General features: G+C 33.4%; 4 protein-coding genes, 1 non-coding gene and 2 pseudogenes across 5 annotated transcripts; 4 read left to right on the top strand and 3 right to left on the bottom strand.

The window, feature by feature from the left end:
- Positions 1–416: 416 nt before the first annotated feature.
- LOC25499381 (ubiquitin-like domain-containing CTD phosphatase 1) lies at positions 417–1,750 on the top strand (annotated as a pseudogene).
- A 906-nt stretch (positions 1,751–2,656) lies between these two features.
- LOC120577146 (protein MAINTENANCE OF MERISTEMS-like) lies at positions 2,657–3,963 on the bottom strand. The gene is made up of 2 exons (XM_039828203.1): positions 3,534–3,963; positions 2,657–3,416 (listed from the first exon to the last, which is right to left on the bottom strand). The coding sequence occupies exons 1-2, from the start codon at positions 3,933–3,935 to the stop codon at positions 2,868–2,870; spliced, it is 951 nt and encodes a 316-aa protein (XP_039684137.1). The 5' UTR covers positions 3,936–3,963; the 3' UTR covers positions 2,657–2,867.
- Positions 3,964–7,209: 3,246 nt separating this feature from the next.
- On the bottom strand, positions 7,210–7,944 carry LOC25499380 (uncharacterized). The gene has a single exon (XM_013594626.3). The coding sequence runs from the start codon at positions 7,856–7,858 to the stop codon at positions 7,418–7,420; it is 441 nt and encodes a 146-aa protein (XP_013450080.1). The 5' UTR covers positions 7,859–7,944; the 3' UTR covers positions 7,210–7,417.
- A 1,779-nt stretch (positions 7,945–9,723) lies between these two features.
- On the bottom strand, positions 9,724–11,576 carry LOC25499379 (serine racemase; the record flags this gene model as incomplete). Its single annotated transcript, XM_013594625.3, has 6 exons — positions 9,724–9,976; positions 10,047–10,233; positions 10,335–10,408; positions 10,774–11,004; positions 11,093–11,179; positions 11,338–11,576. Coding segments are annotated over 6 exons (1,071 nt in total), but the record flags the coding sequence as incomplete, so codon positions are not given.
- Positions 11,577–12,841: 1,265 nt separating this feature from the next.
- Positions 12,842–14,348, top strand: LOC25499378 (stem 28 kDa glycoprotein-like; annotated as a pseudogene).
- Positions 14,349–16,195: 1,847 nt separating this feature from the next.
- LOC25499377 (protein PSK SIMULATOR 1) lies at positions 16,196–18,700 on the top strand. Its single transcript, XM_013594623.3, has 2 exons — positions 16,196–16,455; positions 16,810–18,700. The coding sequence occupies exon 2, from the start codon at positions 16,865–16,867 to the stop codon at positions 18,554–18,556; it is 1,692 nt and encodes a 563-aa protein (XP_013450077.1). The 5' UTR covers positions 16,196–16,455; positions 16,810–16,864; the 3' UTR covers positions 18,557–18,700.
- Positions 18,701–20,186: 1,486 nt separating this feature from the next.
- On the top strand, positions 20,187–20,260 carry TRNAV-AAC (transfer RNA valine (anticodon AAC)). Its single transcript has one exon. It is a non-coding gene; the product is annotated as a tRNA-Val (tRNA).
- The last annotated feature ends 4,609 nt before the right edge of the window (positions 20,261–24,869 follow it).

The raw sequence follows: 24,869 nt of genomic DNA, 5'->3' as shown, positions 1-24,869 counted from the left end.
ATATATGATATATGAATAGTACACATATTCAAACTTGATCACTTATTTTGAGACGAAATGAGTACTATTGTAGATCATTGTGACATTTTTTTTTTTTTTTTTACCACTGTGACGTTAAACTCAAGTAACAAGTGGTAGTTTAATGATTTTCCAATGTGAGGTTATTACTGGTACTAACTATCTTCAATTGGTTAGATAAAGCAACAAACTGATATTGACGAGTCTCACAAATCTTAACCGAATAAACAGAAAATAACAAACTAAATAACAAACCGTAACAAACTTAACTGCTATTTGTTACTACTACCAACTCTTAAAGGGTAGCTAATATGATGAACTCACAAAGTGCTATTTCTATATAAAGCATACTACTAAGGCACTAAACATTTTATCATCACTCACATAATCAAATTCAAACGAAGTGTATCAAGAATGGAAGCAAAGAAGGAAAGTTGCAGTGATGGAAATATCAGAATCAAAGACTCTGAAGCTGATCTATTGACCATGATGATCACAAACAAGAATTGAGTCTTTCTCTTGAGAAGCTGAATCTTGCACCAAAGAAGAAGAAGTTGCTTGTTTTGAACCTTAATGGTTTACTTCTCCACCGATCTATCCACACTTCCCGTCTCACCGATCATGGATATTATCCTAATCCCATTCTAAAGTCTCGAACAGCTGATAAAATACATCTTAACTTTCTCCGTAAGTAACATTTACTTAAACTCAAACATGCATTATGATATTTGGAAATTTCTTTTTATCATATGCTTAATGATTATATTGTAAATTGTGTGATTCAGTTTTCAAGAGGCCATTTAGTGAAGAATTTATGAAATTCTGCTTAGAAAGATTTGAAGTTGGGATTTGGACTTCTGCAAAGAAGTCAGTAATCAACACTTTTCCATTTTTATTTTTCTTCATTATGAATTTGATTGATTATATATATGGTGTTGTTACATTGTTATTTATTACACTTTTACTAGAGGCATAACGTTGATGGTGCTTTAACTTTTGCTATAGGAGAAGAATCCAAAAATAAGCTGCTATTTATTTGGGTACATTTTCTTGAAGTGTTCTTTTTTCTTTTTACAAATTTGTATATAAAAATTCATATCAATATATAAATCTTGTTGGTTTATTTTGTGTGTTTCATAAACTTTTTGTAGGATCAAAGTCATTGTTTCTATTGTATTGGTATGAAATCAATGGAGAAAAAAGAGAAGCCTCTTTTTTTCAAAGAACTCAAAAAAGTGTGGTAAAAAGTGAAGAAAAGAGGCCCATATTCTGCTTCTAATACTTTGATGATTGATGACAAAGCATATAAGTCCTTCATTAATCCCTTAATTCAAAACTCATTCTATTTATTTTTATAATATGATTTTTATTCAAATGTTAACAATTTTCATAACCTCATATTGCAGCCAAATACATCAATTTTTGTCAAGTCATATGATACATAGGACAAAGAGGACAATGCACTTGGTGAGAGCATATGTTTATGTATTTTTATTCTTTTTAAATATTTGGTGCATTTAATTTTATTAATATAAGTTTTTTGATTTGTATAGATCCAAATGGTGAACTTTGTGAATACTTGAAAGGAGTAGCTGAAGCTGAAGATGTTCAATCTTATGTGAAGGATAATGCTTTTGGGTTACCACCACTTACATCAACTCATCCTCATTGGAGTTATTACACCCAAATTTTCACATCACAGTTCCTTAACTTTTGGTCTGCTGGCAAATGAGGAAAACTTAGTTCAATGAAAGATTAAGAAAATAAAGTAGTGGTTACAATGCTAGTAATAGGGATTTGGTTAAAACCTATGTTTAGGATGAGTACTTTCATTTTTCTCTCACAATATTTTAGCTAGTTTTTGGGCAAAACTCAAAGTTTGCAGTATGGATGTGGTTTAATTTTCTCTTAATTGTTGTTGATGTGAAAAGACTTATGCATGACGGTTTGGATTAAGTTTCTTTTAGTATTATTATGGATGATCTTGTTGTTTATGTGCCACAATGTGGGTTTGATTTGACATTGGCAATTTAACAAAGAAAAAACAGTATATACTAGTGTGATCAAATAAAGATATAATTTACTTGAGTATAGTCTATGAAACAAAGAAAAACAAGTACTTGCCGTTTTTTTTACTATTGTGTCACTAATAGGAAAATATATTATATTAGAGAATTGCTATTCCCACATGTTGTGTGGCTGTGCCACACGAGTAAAATACGAAAATGTCCTTCGGCAGTTTGCTACCGAAGTTTTTAGGAAACCGGCGGCAGTTAACTGCCGAGGAAAACCTCGGAAGTTAACTGCCGAGGAAATCTGAACTTAAACAATTTCGGTAGTTAACTACCGAGGAAATCTTCAACTAAAAAACATTTCAAAATCATTCTAACAGTATTTTTACACAAAGTTTTAAAATCAATCATAACAGTTCAAATAACAAATAAATATTGGTGCAAATACACAACTTAATTAAACCAACATTTTTGTACATTAAACAAAGTAAAAAAAGCCCATGAAATTAAAAATAATGTCATCAAAGTAGAAATATACAAATATACAAATATACATAACTCAATGTCATCAAAAGACTAAAACTAAAAAATAAGTCCTAAAAAAGGAAAATAGTACTACTGGTCCTGATCCTGATGATGGTGCCTCCTCCTCGGCCTCTGGGCTCACCTCCTGGTCAAAATCAGCGCGATCTGCTCCCTCATATGGGTCATGGCCTCAAACCACTGCTGAGGGGTCATGCTCATGACCTCCTCCTGGCCTAACTGCGCATCAGCGTAGGCAACAGCGCCACTAACCATGTCACAGGTATCAGGCGAGCTTCTCGCCTCATACCGCTGTCACTGCTCTGCAATGATCTGCTCTTCATTTGCAGGCCTCGGAAGATCTCCTGGAATAGGTGGCAAGATCTGAGGGTGAGACACCCTAGTGTACCACAGGACATAGCCATCCGCCACCCGCCATGTATCCTCTCCTGCCTGCTCACCCCGAGCGTCCGCCTTAAGCGTGTGAGTGCGGAAGTCGACGAACATCTGCACAATGGAAGGCGGGGGGAGGTCCCTAACATCAGTCGGATGTCTGGGGATGGTCTGCACGTATCCGTACTGCCTCAAAACCCTCTCGGGCAAGTGACGGTACACCCTACGGACGCCGCACATAATCCATCCAGAATACCAGAAAACCTCCTCGAAGTCATGGATCTCTCTGTGCTCCTCGTACGGCCTCCAGCATACATCATCTAACTGTATACGATCGAGCAGTGACCGATACGTGATCCCCTCCCCATGACCCTTCTGGAGCTTCCACCTCGCTGCAACCGGATAGTTTTCCAGGTAGTCAGTGTTGAGATCAACACTGAAAAACCCTGGAAAATGCGCCAAAAACCATGCCTGCACAAACCAAACAAATAACATTTATAAATTATTACGCACGGAAAAATATAACAAAAAATTAAAAGTTCACAAAAAAATAAAGTTAACATAAATATAAAATTTCAGTTTTCTTACAGTGAGCAGTGTCACGCTCCCCCCAAGCGCTCTGTGTCCAGGCCTACATGCATCCGCCAACTCGCCGTATAAGTAGGCGAGGGTCATAGCTCCCCAGGAATAATTACGCATCCCTGCGTAGCCGTCCGCCACGGTCGTCAAATATATCAGCTCGATGCGCTTGTTGCTTCTATCGCCAAACAACAAGCATCCGACCAAGTACAGAAGGTAACACCGGACGCAGTATGTCCTGACCCTCTCCAGCTCCTCAACCTCCTCAAGATCCTCCGTACCCGCCAATACGTTGGCCCTACCAAGGTACCAGGTATAGAAGTCCCTCAGCCTGGGGTAGCTAATGTACCCACCGTACTCATGGTTGCAGATCTTCTCAGCCTCATGCTGGGCCACACCCAGATACGTCATCAGCAGTGCCGCTCCCTCATGCTTGGGCATCTTCTTCCCATGGTCCAACATCCGCCCCTCAATAGGAAGATGCGTGAGACATGCGACATCATCCAATGTCACAGTCATCTCCCCCATCGGCATGTGGAAGGTGCTGGTCTCCGGATGCCACCTCTCGCATAAAGTAAGCAGCAGGGCATGAGGCACGGTGGAGTACCCCAAGTAGACCAAATCATGTAGCCCGCTCTGCTGAAGCGCATCCCAAAACCAATTTTCATTCCCGTTAGGGCGTCCGAGAGTGAGAATCTTCGCCCCATGATTAATCGGTTTAAGCACGCGGGTCTTACGAACCTGAAATAATAGAAAAAAAAATATGGATATAATAATTAAACATAAAAACACATAACAATGTATAACAGTGTATATAATAATTAAAAACACATATAAACAAAACAATTAAACCTAAAAAATAGAATTAAAAAAATAAACATATAACAATGTATATAATAATTAAAACAAACACACATTTAAAGAAAATAATTAAACATAAAGAAAAAGAATTAAAAAAAACACATATAGAGGTGGATATAATAATAAAAACAAACACACATTTAAAGAAAATATTTTAACATAAAGAAAAACCAATTAAAAAAACACATATAAAAGTGGATTTAATAATTAAACAAACACACATTTAAATTAAAGAAAATATTTTAACATAAAGAAAAACCAATTAAAAAAAACACATATAAAAGTGGATATAATAATTAAACAAACACACATTTAAATTAAAGAAAATATTTTAACATAAAGAAAAAACAATTAAAAAAAAATACACTTACATTATTTGAATTATACCAGAGTGGCAACGCCACATGACCGGCATAAGAGTGGAGCAAGGACAAGTCAGCCGGTCCACCAGGAAAGGGAGGGCCGTAGGTAACACCTCCGGTGCAGCAGCTGCTGCAATGTCATCCTCGTCTCCTGCATCCTGCTCATATCCACCATCCGTCACATCATGATGTACCTGATCCTGATAGTTCAGGTACTCCACCCCAGTCTGGTCAACAGGCTGTGACGGGTCAACAACCTGTGACTCCTCAGGCTGTGTAGCCTGAGAGCTTCCTGAGCCATCTCCCCTCCGACCTCTACCCCTCTTTGGGATGTGGCCACTCTGTCTCTCCCTGCGGTGGCTCTGAGTCATGGCACGCCTACCACCAATCATCTTCGATGGATCAATGGGGTCCTGATCGGCCATATCTACAAAAAATAAAAAATAAAAATTAATATCATTCAACCACTTTATCAACAAACAGTAAACCTAAACAAAACCTACACTTTCACATTCAACCTAAACATAACCTAAACATAACCGCTTTCACATTAAACCACTTTACCAAAATAAAGACATTGATTGAACCTAAACATTATCATACACATTATCATTAATATTCAAACGCAAAAAATCAAATGCATTATCATACACATTCAACCTAAACTAAACATAATTCAATATACACATTCAACCTAATTCAATATACACTTTTTCAATATGCATTCAACTTAATTCAACATACACGTTTTCGAATTACAATCAAGATCGTATCCAATACCTAAACTAACTAAATAATCAATAAAATTGTCATTGACACATTTTATCAAACACTTTGTGTGCAAAGTATCAAACATACTCAAAATGTGTTATTTTGCCACCATTCAAAACCACATTATACCCTAACATCATTCAATCATCAATTAAACCAACTACATTCAATTATAAACTACATGCACTCATAAAAAATTCAATTCAGCTACATCAACTCTAACCACATGAAAACTACCATTTTTTTTAAAAAAAAAACCTACCCAAACTAACATTATGATAAACAATGAGTCAAGATACTTACTTGTGATTAAATGGAGATGATGCACTTGATTTTGCTGAAAAATCGAATTTGAAGAAGTTGGATGGTTTGGAATGATTTTGAAGAATGAAGCAATACTGGAAAACTGAGTTTCTGCGTTCTGGTTATGTTCAGTTTTCCTCGGTAGTAAGCTGCCGCCGGTTCACTACAAACTTCGGTAGTTAACTGCCGAAGGGCATTTTCGTATTTTACTCGTGTGGCACAACCATACTATATGTGGGAACAACAATTCTCATTATATTATGTATACCTATATGGTTAAAAATTGAATGAGATAACTGTGTAAAGAACATTGTACACATTTTTAAATATCAAAGTAAACTTGTTTCTTTTTCTCATCAATGATCAAACTGAAAATTAAAAAATGGGAACAACAAAAAAATAGAAGATCAAGCTTAGCATCGTCATTTTTTGAGGCAAAGTTTGTATTATCTAACATCAAGATTATGATTCAATGGTAAAAAAATATATATTAGATTCATAAGAACCTCGTTAGTGCCTCTAAAGAGAGATAAAGGTAATATGTGAGTGTTCTTTAAACTTCAAGCTCTTCACGAGTGTTATGTCTAAGTATTTTAAGATGGACCTTGCTAGCGATGTCTCGTGATCAAGACCCTGCGTGTTTAGTCATTTGGTTAAATAGTAGATATATAGGTAGATCTATAGGGTTTCTACTAGGCCTCAATATAAAGAGTGGGAGGTGCTCAATGCTTGACCGAGTAAAACCACATGTAATAACCCTTCCTGATGAGTGTGCTTATATTCGGGTTATGGGCTAATTTATTTGAACATGATGAGCATATGGGTCTTAAGAGGTAAGGATTAAATCGAAATTCAAAGTTGTGATGGTCCAACTACCTTAATCATGAGCATCATCCTTTCACTCAAAATTTCTTTCATATAAAGAATTAGCATCATCTATATTATATTAACACTTACATTGTAAGTAAGATATACAAATAACTTTTTTATGGATCCATGATCTCTTCAAATGAAAGTAACAATAACCATTTAAAAACTCACACACAAGTAACTAATCTTGAATTCGATCCGAATTATGACATCGGATCTAGATATTTACTAGTTGAGCAAAAACTTCCACGGCCATTTGATAAATGTCTATTTTCACTAACAGACTTTTAAATTGCAACATCAATTTTAGAAAGCTGAAGCTAGCTTCAAATATAGAAAGATCTGCAAGTATGTAACTATCACTTTTCGATAAATATCTTATAAAAAATGATAACATGACATTATCCCTAAAAAAAAAGAAAATATATGACATTAGAAAAATCAACAACATTACTAAATTGGTTTTTTGAGCAAAATCTCAGTTTCGAGTTCTATAGAGAAACACTCTGGTTGAGATATGCAAATAATAAACCCTGTAGTTCCTATTATTTCTTTTATCTGTTTCACTCTGGATTCTGCAAAAGATTAATAAGGAAATTTAAACAAACTGTTACATTCTTGCTTGATTATATTTACAACGGATCACACATTCCACATAATCAACATATTACAACACAAACAACCAACTTAAAAAATAAAATTAAACAAACTAAATCAATGAAGAGATTAATTAGCAACCAAACGAGGATCAACATCAACTCTAGCAACACCATCTCTTTCCCCACCAACCTTAGCAACATCAACATCACCAACAATCAACTCCTTAGCAGCATCCTCTCCATCTTCCTCGTCTACATAATTAGGATCATTCTCATCCATAGCCGCCGGCGCCGGATCAAGCATATTATCAACCATATCAGCCGGACCTTCCCAAGTAAACTTACCACCACGACCAGACTTCGGCGGTCCACGGCCAATGCCTATGCCGTCGACAGGGTGGCGGTCCAGACGTTGGACACCGTTGTTGATGAGTTTCTTCTCCACATGTTTGATTGTGTCTATGTTGTGTGTGTTTAGTTCTGTTTTTTCAACTCTCTTTTTTCCTTCTTCGTCGTGACTCACTGCTCTTATTGTTACCGTCTCTTGTTTCTCGTCGATTGGCTTCATTGCTGCTTGCTACAAAGAAAGTTTATTTATGTTTATGATGTATGTTATACAATACAAAGTGCAAGGTGGTTTTTATTTATAGGAGGTTTATACAATACAAAGTTAGAATGTGCTGGAAGTAATATAGGTTGAGAATTCTTGTATTTGCTAGAAAATTCTATGCTACGTGACACAGCTATGCACTGTCACGTGTAAGTAATAAGATTGATCATATTAATTAACATGTTCATTCATTTTCTACACACTATTTGGGTCTTCTTCCTTCTCGAGTAGATAGCCTTATCATATGGTTTTTTTTTGGTTTGTATTACACCGATCTATATATTCCTTGAGATGGAATTATGACCAATATCTGTGAGATATTTGTAAGATATTTTCATGTCAATGCATACAATATTTGATAAAAAAATTTATATTTTTAGAAGCCACGTAAGTTCATATCATTAAAAGGAAAAATTTATATTTGATAAAAAAAAATAAAAAAATAGAGTAATGATATTTGAACAATCATTTCTTGACAACTTTTGTAACATTTTTCTTCTCTTCTTATTGGTCAACAGTAATAGAGAAAGAAAAAGAAAAAAAGAGTAAACACTCATATGAGTATGAGATATAAATTTTTTACAAAATAGTTGTACAAATATCATTACTTAAAAAAATATATGGTCTCTTGTGCTATACTCCCTCCGTCCCAAATTGTATGACGTTTTGGGCATTTCACGCATATTAAGAAATGCATTTAATATTGTGTGAAAAAAAGATATTATGAGTTGTTTTACAAAATTGTCCTTAATAAATAATATGGAAAAGATAAATGAAAGAATTGAAAGAAGAGATAATAATAAATAGTTAAGGTTATAATTGGAAAAGTAACATTAATGTTGCATTGGTATTGTAAAGCGACATATAATTTGGAACAAATTTTTTTCCCTAAAGCGACATATAATTTGGGACGGAAGGAGTATAACAATACTCTACATCTACTATCACCACTAGTTACTATTATATTCAAAAATCTATATTTTAAATTTATTCGATAAATGATTACATGATCTATATTAGAGATCATATTCATCACTCATTCAATAAATCTAAAAAATTACATTTTCACTTATAATATTGATCAAATATGTATACTTCAACTTGGCAAATACAGTAAAATTCAAATTTCTTCTTACATTTATGATGAGAACAATCTTGAGGAAAATTTGATGGCTGTATGTTATAATCTATTTTTTCTTCCTTCATAATGTATCCACAACTTTATTTCATGATTTCATGTTATTGTTTTGGGTTAATAGTATTTTTCACCCCTGTAATATATGTCATTTCCGGTTTTCGCCCCTATAAAATTTTCGGTTTGATTTGCACCCTCGTAAATTTTTTATTTTCTGGAAAACACCCTTAATAGGCCATTCAAAAACAAAAATTTCTTGAAAAAAAATTCTGAAAATGGCCTATTAGGGGTGTTTTCCAGAAAATAAAATTTTTACGAGGGTGCAAATCAAACCGAAAATTTTATAGGGGCGAAAACCGAAAATGACATATATTACAGGGGTTAAAAACACTATTAACCCTATTGTTTTTAACAAACTTGCTTACACAATATAAAAAAAAAAATATAAAAAAAACTCAAATTTCTTAAAATAAATTGAGATGTAGGGATAAAACCTGTGCCGTTTGGTGCCGTTTAAATTACAATAAAATATTATTTGTAAATTCAAATAAATGGTATGTAAAATACTCAAGTTGTATAAATTTCGAATTAATTCAAATATATTTTATTTTAAATTAGTAAATGCTAGTAGCATTGAGATATTAATCCACACAAACTTTTACATCAGTAATTGAATAATAACGAAAAGTCATTTTGATTTGTTCAAATAATTCCAAAGCACTGCCATATCAACATTGCCACCTGAAATTACTATTCCTATATGCTTGCTATCCTTCCAAGCATCATTTTTCTGAAAAGTTTTTGATAAGACAGCAGCAAGGCCGATTGCTCCACTTGGTTCAACAACAATCTTTAGAATTTCAAAACATAGTTTCATGGCTTTCACAATTTCACTATCTTCCACAGTTATTATGTCATCAACAAGATCTCGTACAACAGGCCTGTGTCATAGAAAATTCGACAAGTTAATCGTAAGACCACAAAAATTTATTGCAAAATATTTGATTTTACCATGTAAAATTTCCGAGACATGCTCGGAGCCCATCTGCTATGGTATTGACCTCAGGCAATGTTATTATCCTCCCAGCTGCTTTAGATTGCGCTGCATCATCAGCTCCTTTTGGCTCAGCAGCCAAAATCCGAATAGACGGGTTAATGGCCTTGGCAGCTAATGCTACTCCCGATGCCATACCACCGCCTACAATTTTCATTTTGTTGGAAAATCGAGAAGAGAATACTAAAATTTATGAAAATTTTAAAACATTTGGTTGATGGATTAACATAAAAATGAGAACAAACCACTTATAGGTACTACAAGAGTATCAATCTGAGGGGCTTGTTCCAAAAGCTCCAAGGATATGGTACCTTGGCCACTGCAAGATCAACTAAACATGTCAAAGAGCAATGCTTAGCAAAAGCAAGTCACAGTTCCCTATAACATATTTTAGACATCAAGTTTTAGAAGTTTAATAAATAAAAGTAACATGTTGTTGTAGATCTTATTATTATAGCTCAAAAAATCAATTCAACACTGAAAAATGATTATAACGGATAAAAATTAGGTTATAGCTTATATTAAATAATTTGACCTTATTTTATCTTTTAGTACAGAAATAACTTATTTATAAGTAAGTACTTATATAATAAGTGTTTTTGCTACTAACACAAAATTAAGTTGTTTATCTAAATAAGTCTTGGATGATCTATAATCAACATTAATCAACATTCGACACTCTACCTCAGTATGCGGCCATCATTAGAAGAAGGTATAAATATAGCACCGGTTTCTTGTCGTAATATATACGCAACTTCATCTCTTGACCTTATGTTGGCCTCAGAAAAGTTAACCTTACCATCATACCTCTTAACATTCTCAAGTTTACAAATTGGCACATTTTTTGGAGTAACAACGTATGCAGGGATTCCCCTTAGTTTTGCTGCCAAAGCCAATGCAGCAGCATGATTTCCACTGATTTCAGAGAACAACATTAGAAGAGAATAAATTAACTGAATCAGATTTGAAAAAATAACTTATGTATTTATTGCATAAAACAAACCTGCTGTGTGTTATAACACCTTTAGAAGCATCTTCATCTGTGAGAGAGAAAACAGCATTGCAGGCACCTCTAAATTTAAAAGCTCCGCTAACGACATAGAATACAGAAGAAAATATTATATAGTCATTTCTTCTTTATTATTTTTTTCAAGAGTATAACAGTAGATAGAGTAAACCAGATAACTCAAAAAAATTAGTGGGGAAAAATCCAAATATTAATGAATTCATAAAAAATTCATCTCTCACCTCTTTTGAAAATTTTCACACTTAAAATATAGTTTTCTTCTTGATATGTCATTCAGAGAGTTGGAGGAGAGAACTGGAGTTTTTCGGATCAATGATTTAATTCTAGCATGTGCTTCTTTAATGGAGGAAATATCAGCAGCATATTTTCCCATTGTCATTTGGCCTTCCTCTTTCAGGTAAGTAACTGATCTTGAAAGAGAAAAGGTAAAGATAGAAAATACTAAGTAATTGATCACAAAAATATAATGGATTCAAATGCAATTATGCGTAAGATGCATGCTCCTGAGAACTAAATGATCCAGATAAGGTCAACCCGCCACTAAGACATCACACATAATATTTAACCCACGACATGCATCACACAAAATATGCACATGTCATGCCATAATGATGAAAAGAGATTTGTCCGCCAATAAGGCATCACATAGGAAATGCATGATGATAGTAAAAATATAATTTCTGCCACTTAGGCAACCACAATCAAATAAAATAACCGGCACTTAGGAAAACAAAGAGAAAACTCACATACAAGAACAAAATTTGCATTCTCAAAACTCATTTCATTGCTTTCAGACATAATAAAAATTCAAACTATAATCACAAATAACATAGAATTAATATCATCATTTACACACAAAATAAGAAACCAAAACTTTCATTACACACATCAATTCAAATCATGTTTTCATATATAAATATAAAAATTCAAACTTTACCACTTAAATATATATTTTAGTTGTTTTTCTTGTTCTTTTCAACCGATGAAAATTTCTACCACTATTTCATAACACGATCCTAACACTTAGTAAGAACGAATGAGAAAAAACTCTTATCCTAAACACTTTCCTTCCTAGCAAATTCTAAATTCCCACGAAATATCTTACAAGGAAGAAGATTGTACGGACAGAATTACAGTAAGAGGGTTATATATGATACTCCTTTTTTTTTGGTTGAGAATAGAAGTTTTATGTTTTTTTGACAAGAGAAGTGGTACTCGTACACTACTTTAAAAGGGAGTAATTTAATTTAATAGCTTAAGCCAAAATCATGGAAATATTTAGTACCTTGTCTCCATGTAAATTAATGATTCACGTATGGAGGCTATTCAATAGTTGGATGCAGCATTACTACACCAATACATGTCCATGTGAATTAGGATGGTATTTAGTAGCAAATGCATGCCAATTACATTGTCTTGACTCTTGACCAATAGGATGGGAAAATAATAAAGGGAATAATTTTTCAGCAATTGAATGGCATCAATGAGAATTAATTCTCTTGATTCCATCCATGTTAACCTGCATATATGGAGGAAATAAATGGATTATTAAGAGAAATTAAATTGAAGTTATTCTAGAAGGATTTTATGAGAAAGAATGGAAGAAATTTAATAAATCTTGAAGGATCATGCAGATAAGTTGGAAAACAATATCTCATGAAATAAATTGTTTACTAATAAAGTCAAGAAAATATTAGTGGTTTGCTCAAAAATATATAAAGGGAAATGTTTGATGGTGCGAACCAAATATTTACGAAAACTCATGATCTTCCATATTATGCTAAGAGGAGTGCTATGGACACTCTCTTTCTAATACTCTCTCTAATTCTCACTCTTTTATTGGGTGAAGTTCATGTGGGTACCACACATTAGAAATGGAACCCACATAAAGTGATGAGACTCACATGAGTTTCACCCAATAAAAAAGTGAGTGTTAGAGAGAGTGCTAGAAAGAGAGTGTTCCTAGCATTTCTCTTATGCTAAACACGGATTTGGGTATGATATATCATGATATATTTTTTTTCATACTTCTAACTTTGCAATATTTATATATGTTATTCAACTACTTAATTTTGATATACTGAATTTCGGTTTATGGCCTATGAAAAACAATTTTTTACAATATTTTTAGCAGGAAAGATTCCGGACCGACTCAATAATCTTCAAAAGTAATTGAGACCTCCATCAAATTTTGATATACAAGGTCTTTTTTGTTTGCGTACGGAGCTTTTTTGCTTAACAAATTTAAGGAAAAATTATTTTGTTGGTAGGTTTAATATGAGGATTTTAGTGGTCTTATCCTTAAGTTTGTCCTGGAAAGATTATATTTTCACTTTCAAACTTAGGCTAAGAAAAATGAAATTTGAACAGGAAAAATATATGTCGGCCCTTTGCTTTTTGGATATTTTCGAAATCAAGATAAAAAGTAAGTGATAGATAAAACTATATAGTGTCATGTACGAAGTCAAAATTAGATAGGCTAATCTTCAATCTTCAATTTTATATTTTATTCTTAATATTTGAGATATGCTACAAGTAAGTAATCCTCACTGATTAATCTAGTTTCTATATAATTCTTTTTGGTAAAGACCCTATAATACTTAATTTTTTTTTTTTTAAATTAATTAGTCTTTTATGAATGATAGGGTGGAACCATTCAATGCGACGTCGTTTAATGAATGGGCAGACCTTGGCACAGCACCAGCACTGCCAGAATCTCAAAAACTTTACAATAAACTATTGTCTCTTGGTATCAAGATTGTATTCTTAACTGGAAGAGCAAACAAACAGAAGAACATAACAGCCAAGAATTTGAGACTTGCTGGCTACCATACACGGGAAAAACTAATTTGCAAGTAAGTTTTCTAGGTTTTGCTTAACATGCAAATGATTTAAAGTTGATACTTTATAGCTTATAAATTCATATAACTAAAACTCGTTTGATAACTGTCATTTTTTCACGAGGTTATAGCTTATAGTGTTTGTAAAAGAAATTAAACTTTTATGCACATTAAAAGATATCCTAATGACAAATTTGTGGTCTCAGGGATACATCAATATATCATGGTAAAACAGCAGTTACATACAAATCGTCAGAGAGAAAGAAGCTGGAGGAAGAAGGATACAAAATCATTGGAAACATAGGAGACCACTTGGAACCAACACAGGCAATAGGACTTTTAAGCTCCCTGATCCAATGTACTACATTACACCCTTCCGGTCACTAATATAAGCAAAAATCTACATTTTAGATTCATTCATTTAATGATGTATGTGGTCTATAATAAAGACATATGCATGTATTTAATTAAGCTCTCTCCATGCTGTAATAATTAGCTAGCTACTTACCGAATGGATATTACTCTCTTTATTTTGTGGTTTTAATTATGAACTTACATGTGTGTTCTTATTGAAGCATCTGAATCGTTGAAAATACATTAATTTTTAAAAAGATGTTCTGATGATTCGCAATTGGATTTATGGCTATATAAAATTAAAAAGGCTAGTGTTAGGAACTACGACTCGTTTAGGAGCAAAGTTGAGGTACATATTGAACAACTTTCAATAGTAATTTTTTGAGTATTCCTCTTCTTCTATATTTTTTATTATTTAACAACTTCCCGGTATGTGTTAAGAATATAAGGATGAGAATTCATCTTATTTTTTAGTATCATCTTATCGACCAAAAATAAATACATCTTATCGACCAACAATGATACTCCATACTAAGACAAGATTTTGTTTCCTGATCCTTTCACCACGGTATTGTACAATCTGGGAACTGTCCCCAGCACAACCAGACGACACGGAAGTTCACGAAAAATATAAAGCCCCCATTTGGTCCCACGCTGCAATTTTCCAAAACTGCCTTTAAAAAGTCCTACTAAAAACAAATTTACATTATTTTTTAAAGGAAAAACAAAGTTAAAGTTAAATGTTGGCAAATGATATTATCTGAAATTCAAATAGATTAGTTACCTTTACTATTTGGTAACTTGGTGATTTAGTGAGAATTTGAGAGATAAATGAATGTTTAATTAAACTTTTTAGATGAGGGTGAAAAATTTGAATAAGTGAAATCTATAGGCTCTATCTCAAACTTAGTTAATCTGGATCCAAATCAAAATAATATTGGTGAGTGATATATCTACCGGCTCTATCTTTGATTTTGACGTCATACATAATACTGATACGTCGACGTTGCTAATATAAAAGATACATAACAACAACATTTAAATATTTAATACAATTACATAAATAAAATATGTACATTGAGAGTGGATTTGAATATGTTAGCCAGAGTTGTTCAGATATGACGAAGGACGACCCGCTCAATAGAGAAGGTAGTTTAGTATATAGACTTTAATGTTCAGTCGGTGAGAGTTTTCGGAGTGTCAAAAAGTTCAACCCAGTTGAAATCTTGCCTTTGGTCCGGAGCCAATGTCTTTTTTATAGGTAACATGTAAGAGATTCCAAGTCCAAAATGACTATGCGACTCGTTGGTAATCCGACATGAGTCATGGATTGTCATTTAAGCGTTATCAAATGATTGTGTTTCGATCGCATTATTTATTCTTTTGTGTCACATAACATGATGAAGTTTATGTGTAAGGAGTAATCACAATAGCTCCTCAATATATCAATTTCAAAATAGTCATGATTGTACAATCTGTTAGTCAAAATAGTCCTTGACGCTAAAATAATCTCCTAATACTCTCGATAAATCTTTTTCATATTGGGACTAAAACGACAATAAATAGTACTTATAAGGACTGATATGACAATAAGTAAATATATTAAAAGTATTGATATGACAATATTAGTGAAACATTTTAATATTGGAGACTGTTTTGACTAACAAAATACACAATTTGAGTCTATTTTAAAATTTGGATAGATTGAAGACTATTGTAAATATAGCTCATGGCATATTTAGAGACTAAAATGACTATTATTACCGTTAAAATAAATATATCTAAAAAAATGAGATATACCGGTAACAAATTCTAATATTTGTTGGTAGAAATTTGAACATGTCAATACCGATACTCTTGAAAAAATTCCCCAACTGTCTGATACACAACAAGACGACGGAGAAGTTGAAGAAGAGCATATCTAACCATTACCGACCCAACCATCGGGTCCCACCACTAAAATTTTCAAAGTAACCTTTAAAGCAAAGTTAAAGTTAAATTAAATGTTGTTGACAAAAGTGGAATCGTTGAAATCCAAACGCTCCCTCTAACATCTCCACATAACACTCTCAAATCATGAACAACCATTTCTCATACGTATTGTTCAAGTAGATAGATGCTCTTATCTATTTTTTCTCCTGAGAGGTATGTTTTTGTTTTTTGTTTTGGTATCTTATGTTGTTTATTTTAGTATTTTTGTTCTTTTTTTTTTTTTTTTTTTTTTTTTTAAATCTACAAAACAAGACAAAAAAAAATTGAACTTTTAAAACTGGGTTTTGATTTTCAACCTGTGAAGACCCAAGTCTTTTCATGAGTTTGTTTCAAATCAAACATTTACATGAACAAAATAACAATTAAGGGTTAGTTTTTTTATTTTTTTTAAAATATAATTTTTTTTCCTTGATAATATTGCAGAATTATTACTACTATCTTAGTCTATGCTCTATATCTAAGTGGTTTAAATTTCTAATTTTTAGTTATGGGTTTGATTGATTTCAGGATACTGAGTGTGTATTAGATTATTGATTTGGTGAATTGGATAATAGTGAAATCAATGAGAGGTGAAATGGCGAATGGGTCTTGGCTCAATTCTTTGTGGCCGGTCTCGCGCAAGAATGCATTAGATAACAAGGCGTTAGTTGGAATTTTGGCGTTAGAAGTTGCGAGTTTGATGTCAAAGATGACTAACTTGTGGCAGTCTTTGAGTGATTGGGAGGTGTTGAATTTGAGGGAAGAGATAGTGAACTCTGTTGGGATCAAAAAGTTAGTTTCTCAGGATGATGATTACTTGATGGAGCTTGTATTGAATGATATACTTGATAGTTTTCAATTGCTAGCGCGATCTGTTACCAGGTTTGGTAAGAGATGCACGGATCCGGTTTATCATCGGTTTGAGCATTTTGTTTGTAATCCGGTTCAAAATTATATTCAATGGTCAGGGTGGGAGTATAAATGGAAAAAGATGGAGAGAAAAATGAAGAAAATGGAAAAAATTGTGGCCTCCACGACACAATTTTGTGAAGAGCTTGAAGTACTAGCAGAGGTTGAACAGACTTTCAGAAGAATGCAAGCAAATCCTGAACTGCATCGGTTTAAGTTGCTCGAGTTTCAGAAGAAGGTCGCGTGTCAGCGTCAGGAAGTGAGGAATCTAAGAGACATGTCTCCATGGAATAAAAGTTATGATTATGTTGTCCGGTTGCTGGTAAAATCACTATTTACGGTACTGGAGAGAATCATATTTGTGTTTGGAAATAATCACCTACCATCTTTACAGCAAGAAACTGACTCACAGAATATGAATGCTAACAATCTTCTGCGCAGTCAATCTTTTTCTGTTTTTATGCATTCTTCCATTTATCCTTCCGAGAATGATCTCAATGGATTCAACTCAGGTTCTGTTGGGAGGAGGCCATACTTTTCATTTGACAAGAGCAAAAGAAACAAGGAACATAAGAAGGCTCTTCATCCACCAGATAAAGGTCGAAAGCACAAACGTTCCGAAAGCAAACAGTTAGGAAATATAGGGCCATTCAAAAGTTGCATGTCTGTTACAAGTAATTCTCCTGTCATACAGAGTTGTGTGCAGACAGATGGTTATGGTGGTTCTATGAGGTTGACTGATTCTCATATGAAACATGGTGACAAAATGAAAACAATGGATAAATCATCTCTCTCCAACAGAATTAGAATATATTCTAAATTATGCCTCAGCAATAGGTTAAAGTCAGCTTCGTTTACCGTTGGTGGTGCATCTTTAGCCCTTCGCTATGCAAATATGATTGTATTGATCGAGAAGATGGCATCATCGCTTCACTCAATTGACTTGAAAGCAAGAGATGATTTGTACAATATGCTTCCAACTACTATAAGAATTGTTCTGAGGGCTAAGCTCAAATATCGTGCGAAAAGTAAATCTTCATCCGTTCATGATGCAGACCTTGCAGCAAAATCAAGCTCAGTACTCACACAGATATTAGAATGGTTGGCTCCACTTGCACACAACACCATAAGTTTGCATTCTGAGAGAAATTTTGAGAAGGAGCATTCCTTTGTAAAAGCAAATATTTTACCAGTTCAAACTCTTTATTATGCAAATCAAGCAAAAACTGAAGCTGCAATGGTTGATCTTCTTGTAGGTCTTAACTATGTATGCAGCATTGATAGAAAAGTAGGTATGAGAGATAGGTTGGAGTTTGCTAGCACTAGATCATTGAATGGTCTTTGTATGAGAAATATGAGGATCTAAAATGACTGTTTAGTGTTTATAGACTTATGATCTTGAAGTTGTATAGCTATCATCTTCAAATGGTTGGCTTTGCCAATTAATGTACTTTTGATATTATAATTTACCTTTATACTACTCTAAGTCTTAGATTACATTTGGGTGAAACAGTTTATGGCAATCTAATTAGACGATTTATTCAAACTATGCATTATATTTTCTCTCATTTGTCATAATAATGATACAAGGTACTAACATTAAATGACTTCTTAGTCAATAGTTTTAGAGGAGTGTTTCAAATCATGCAAATTTCGTAAAATAAGTTCTGCATTATCATCTTGAAGCATAAGATTGAAATTTTCCATTTTCATAGAGTAAAATCTAGATGTACCACCATTTATAAGGTTTTGATTTGTTTTTGTGGTGGTGCAGTCTGCTCTGTTTGTATCATTACTTGTTTGTGAAGTAAAAAACTTGTATTTTATTTGGGTTGGACTCTTCTCGAGTCTTGAATTATTATTATACTAATAAAAATACTGGTTTTGCCCCTTTTTTTTTTCTTTAAAAAAAAAAAATGCTGCTTGTCACTTTGTCAGTGTATTTGGAAGAAAGATACTTTCTTCAATACTTTCTTCAATCTTTGAATATTTGTGATTATGCATATCTGGATTAAGACATTAATATTTATCTTTATATTTTGATTAAGACACGAATATTTATATGTATATTTGGACTAAGACATGAATAGTATCTTATGGAATATTTGGCTTAAGACATGAATATGAATATTTATTTATTGTTATGCTTGGACTAAGACATGAATACTTATTAATGTTGTTATTTTTTATAGGAGATTAATGTTATTATTATTGTGGTAGTTTGAACTACTTATGATTTCAATTTTTCTTATAGTTTGTTTTGAATTTTTTATTATATTGGGTTGACTCAAAAATAAAAACTAAAACTCAACTAAGAACTGAATTTCAAAACTAAAATTAGTTTTGATTTTAAAATTTTGAAAAGATTAAAGTGAGAATCATCCTTACTGAAGCCTAGTTAATACCAAAGCCTAGTTAAAATTTTACTAATTACTCTGAATAATACCAAAGTTTAAGTTGATTAGTCTCCCCAATTTTATTTTACTTATTACTCTCAATAATAGTTAGTGTATGATTATTTATTCAGCAGGACACTATAGGTACCTTAATGTTACACAAGTGCCATCCTAGGAAAATTCACTTTAGTTGAACATTATGTGTGAGACTGAGAAATGCTATGTCAGTGTGTAACCAAACATTGACTTAGTAAGTTTGTGTTAAGAGTAGGTGAATAACTTAACTGATTTCGGCTTAGGATTAATGGAGTAAGTAAAAAAAAACCATCGTTCAAATGCAGAAGAATGATGAGAGTATGAGACAGTATTAACATTATAGGTGCAGAAAATGTTTCTATTAATTAAAGTCAAAAACTAAAGTTTCAGAATTCCTGTATATTATTCTATCTTTGGTTGTCTCTCATTAATGGAATGGAATGTGATTATGTAGTGTGTATAACTGACTATATACTATACCTTTGTACATAACTTCCATTAAAATAGGTACGTGCTCCCAGAATTATTGAACAAGAAAATAATCTTAAGAAATAATTTCAACAGGGTTTCGTGGTGTAGTTGGTTATCACGTCAGTCTAACACACTGAAGGTCCCCAGTTCGAGCCTGGGCGAAGCCATTTTTGTTTATTCCTTTTGTGAAAATAGGAGGAATCCGGGTTGGTCACTATATGACATTTTTGCCCTTGTCTTGTACAGCCTGATTTGAATTTATTCCTTTTAATTCAAAAACAAAACCATTGATTATCTTAATGAGCTGAAGACAAGTAAACCTTGTTGATTTTACAGATTACACCACAGCTATAAATTGTAGTCAAATTCATTCCAATATTTTTAATTATTGATATAATTCTATAAGTTTTGTAATAATAAGATGGAGCTAGTATAGAAATCTAATAGCGAATAAAAAATAATATCTAGTAGTGATACCATTTGAATAAGTCTTTTCTTGATGCTAACATCGGTCACAATCCGAGTTATGTTTGGCGGAGCATTCTGCGTTCCCGTTTCATTATCCGTGGAGGAGCTAGATAGAGTATTGGCTCTGGTGCAACGATCCCTATCCTTAATGCACCATGGCTGGCTAATGGCGAGTCAATTGATGGTAACATTGCTGGTGGTTTTTATGTTCGTGGCTCTAATGTTCAAAGTTTATTATCTGAGCATAGTTAAAGCTGGAACGCGCCTCTTGTTCAACAGATTTTTAGTAACGACATAGCTGAAAAAATTATGCATACGCCCTTGTATGATCAAGTCAGCCATGATCGTCTCATATGGAAAGCGGAAAGTAATGGTTGTTATTCGGTGCGGAGCGCATACCGCTTATGTGTGGAAGAATTAATTGATGTGTCTCATCTCCGTCGTCCCGGTAATTGGCAGAATATTTGGCGTTTAAAGGTTCTGGCGAAAGTTAAAAATCTGTTATGGCGTATGTGTCGTGGATGTTTACCAACTAGAGTTTGCTTGCAAGATAAAGGGGTCTCGTGTCCGACAAATTGTGGAACTTGCGGTGATGATCATGAGGACTTGAATCACCTACTGTTTGAATGCTCTTTTTCTATCCAAGTTTGGAATTCCGCCGGAATTTGGTATGAAGTTCAACACGCAGCCATACAGTCAGATTCTGCTATTAATTCCATTTTCTATTTGCTTAAGAATCTGCCCATGAACATTCAACAACGCGTTGCTGCTATTTTATGGAGTTTGTGGAAACATCAGAATCTTAAAACATGGGAGAATGTTGATGAAAACAGTGCCCAAGTGGTTGATAGGGCTCGGCAGTTGATTGAAGAATGGCAGGAAGCTAATCTGCCGTCTCCAGCACCGTCCCAGCAAGTGCATACACAGCAGCAGCAGTCTGCTACCCCTCTGCAGATTCACGCACAGCAACACCAGAACAGACCAGCAGGTTCTGTTTATCCGAAATGGACGCCACCGAGCAATGGAAGATTCAAATGCAATGCAGACGCGGCCTTCTCGGAACAGTTTCATAGGACAGGCATTGGTGTTTGTTTGCGTGATGATTCTGGAACTTTTGTGTTAGCTAAAGTGATGCAATTTGATCAAGTCTACCCCGTAGCAGTTGGCGAGGCAGTGGGTCTATATCATGCACTTCAATGGATGCAAGATATGCAATTTGATAATATAGACTTTGAGCTTGATTCGAAAATCACTCGAGATGCTTTCCATTCCTGCACGGTCGATATCACTGAGTTTGGACATATAATTCACGCGTGTCGAGGGATATATTCCACCCTTTTACAAACTCCCGGGTTGAGTTTATGTAAACCAAACTGATATTTTAGATGTTTATTTTCTTTTAGTGTTGGAGGTTGAGGACATATCAATGTGGTCAATTGGGTGAAATGAGATAAATTGTGTTTAAATCGTGGAAAAGATGGTACAGGGGTTTGTAAGGACTAAGGTACGTCAATTTAACATCATTTTATTAGGTAACCAATATTGGAGGTTGAGGGAGGATCAATTGGCCAATTGTTTTAGGGTTGTCTAAAAAAATACGAATTAAAGATCTGAAAAATCAAAAGTCAAAATTAAAGGTAAAGTGCAAGTAAAATAAGTTGTTTGATGAATTGAGTGTGCCTCAAATAAAATTTACAAGACATATAAGCAATGTTCATTGCCAACAAATATCATGTTTTGAATGCTATTGTTCAGTTAAATTCACATGAACTTGTGCGAAAATGAGGTTGTTCCTTCGTATATATGGCGTCTTATGTATTGTGTTTGTTCTCCATGTTGTATGACTCATTTAGTTATCATTCCATGCACTTTCTTATCACTTACGTGCTTCATAGATTTTAATTGTGTTTGTCATCCTTTACCTTGAAGAAAGAAAGTGGACGTTTGTGTTTGCGATTTCAAAATACTTGGATGTGTCCCCTTTGGTTGTTCTTTCATTGACTGATAGTGTACTCGACTAATAAAAATTCGGCTTATCTTAATTTTAATTGTAGATCGTCTTTAACTAACAACTCATAATATTTTTGGGGGGAAATTAAATTAACTAGCATAAATATGTGATTAATTTTTTTTGTAAATCTCGCATCACTGTCGGTAGATCGATCGAGCCATCGAGGATGGAAGTTTTATAATAGAGAAATAATATTTGAACAACCATTTATTTACAACTTACTCCCTTCGGTTCTATTTATAAGAAAAAATTGACTTTTTAAATTCATTGTGTAATTAATGTATCTTGTGTTACAACTTTATCTCTCGTACTCACATTATGTTTTTAATTTCTCTTTATTGCTTTGTTTTTTGTGCCAATACCTCATTTTATTTGTAAAATTTTGATTGTCTTAAAAGTTGTCATATAAATAGATATAGATGTTCAAATAACACAACTTTTTGTAATATTTGGTTTCCAATCCCAAGTACGTTGTTATTTTGTTGCCTACTCATATACATAATTTTTTTTTTAAACAACCGCATATAAATCTTAATCAATTGTCTCGGTAAAAAAAAATCTTAATCAATTGTCTTTTTTTCTTCTTGGAAAAATAATCTAATCTAATCAATTGTATAGATAAGATATTTTGGATGTAAATCTCTATATAATGAATGGTTGATTCAGTTCATTCAGATTTTAATAATTATTATTTGTTAGAAACAGTTGTTTATAATGAATAAACTATAATCAGATCTCGATTAATTACCTTAAATAAACTAAACATTCGTATCATAGTAGGGCCTAATGACTCTTTTATTTGGATACCACCGTGATAACCAAACTCACAGGGAATAACCGAATATAACAGGGGACAGGAGGGGTATCTCTACTCTCCATATTAAAAGATTCTCAACTTGTTTGGCACATATGTCATCTGGCTAGTTTCATGATCAATAAGTGAACAAGTCTTACATTATGTATAAATCAATTTGTACAATTAATTCAATTAATTTTATTGTTGGATCAAACGAGGTATGCTGAGATTTTTTTTTTGGTAGATAGACGAAATGACAAAGCTATTATAAATTCACACATAAGTGAAGGTACCGGGGTTCGAACCCCGGTTATGACATCCGACCTAACAATTTCGACATTTTGCCAATTAAACTAGGACTTCTGGATGAGGTATGATGAGACTCATTAATTAATAAAAACAAACATGTGAATAATACAAGACTATCTTACTTAAACAACTTACACAAAATCATCTAATCATATATTATCCATGTATTTTCAGATTTAAGCTTTCTATAAAAAATAAAAAAAAAATCACTTTTTCTGAAGGCAGGTCTGAAAGTTTATCATGGGTGTAATTAAGTAAGATATAAAAATGTGAACAATTAACTGTCTTCATTAGTTGCAACATTGTGGAAAAACTGAATAAGTGAGAGGTTTAGAATGCAGCAGGGGCGGAGCCAAACCCAGCTAGTCTGGGCACTAGCCCATACTCAGCTCCTACTTTCTTTGCAGCAAATTCAGCCATTACTAGTATCTCTTGTTTTTTCTACGGATTTTGCCAAGGATTTAGGTTCTCAGATGAGGTATTACCTTAGGATTTTAGGATCCACAGGAAAGGTATATCCGCAGGAAATGTATAATTATCCGCAGAAATGAAGTATTGTTTTGCGATAAATTTTTTACTCAGATTCTATAAAATTCCTGGCTCCGCCACTGAAATAGAATGGGGTGTGTACTACAAGTTAACACTATGATGATGATTTATGATCTATGTGATATAGTGAGAGATTTAGAACAAGACGTAGTTTAAAGTTATAAATGAATCCCTTAAAAAAAGTGATAGATTTATGCTCATCCAAAATGCCTACTCTAAAAGAGTAACTCTTTGATTGGTTATGAACTTATGAGTACGCATAATAAATCACTCCTTAAGATTTTTTTAATTTTTTTTACTAAGAACTTGTATATAGCTACCTCACCTAATAATTAAGAAATCCCTTCTTAAGAATCATCATTTTTTCTTAAATTTTTTTTCTTTGAATCATCCACTTTCAATATTTGAAAATTTTCATTTAGCTAACGAGTGGTGATACATGTACCACTCCATGTGGCAATACACCCTTTACACCCATACAAAATTCTGACACGTGGCAACCTGGACCCCATACAAATAGAAGATAAAGTGTGGTTGTGAGATAAACTTACCAAAATATCTCTATAATACATAGGGTGTATAATTGGGTGTATGAATAAAGGGTGTTCATGTAACATTTTCCTTAACTAACATATACATATTA

The sequence above is a fragment of the Medicago truncatula genome, chromosome 7 (assembly GCF_003473485.1).
Source record: "Medicago truncatula cultivar Jemalong A17 chromosome 7, MtrunA17r5.0-ANR, whole genome shotgun sequence".
NCBI classification, from domain to species: domain Eukaryota; kingdom Viridiplantae; phylum Streptophyta; class Magnoliopsida; order Fabales; family Fabaceae; genus Medicago; species Medicago truncatula.
The sequence above is the reverse complement of the archived record's forward strand: the minus strand, read 5'-3'. Positions and strand labels throughout refer to the sequence as shown.

Excerpts from the sequence above, each read along its gene's own strand:
- LOC120577146 (XM_039828203.1), bottom strand. The coding sequence starts at position 3,935 with ATGACGTATCTGGGTGTGGCCCAGCATGAGGCTGAGAAGATCTGCAAC. Across the intron at positions 3,417-3,533 it reads GGAGCGTGACACTGCTCACT|GCATGGTTTTTGGCGCATTT; the intron begins GTAAGAAAACTG and ends TGGTTTGTGCAG.
- LOC25499380 (XM_013594626.3), bottom strand. The coding sequence starts at position 7,858 with ATGAAGCCAATCGACGAGAAACAAGAGACGGTAACAATAAGAGCAGTG.
- LOC25499377 (XM_013594623.3), top strand. The coding sequence starts at position 16,865 with ATGAGAGGTGAAATGGCGAATGGGTCTTGGCTCAATTCTTTGTGGCCG.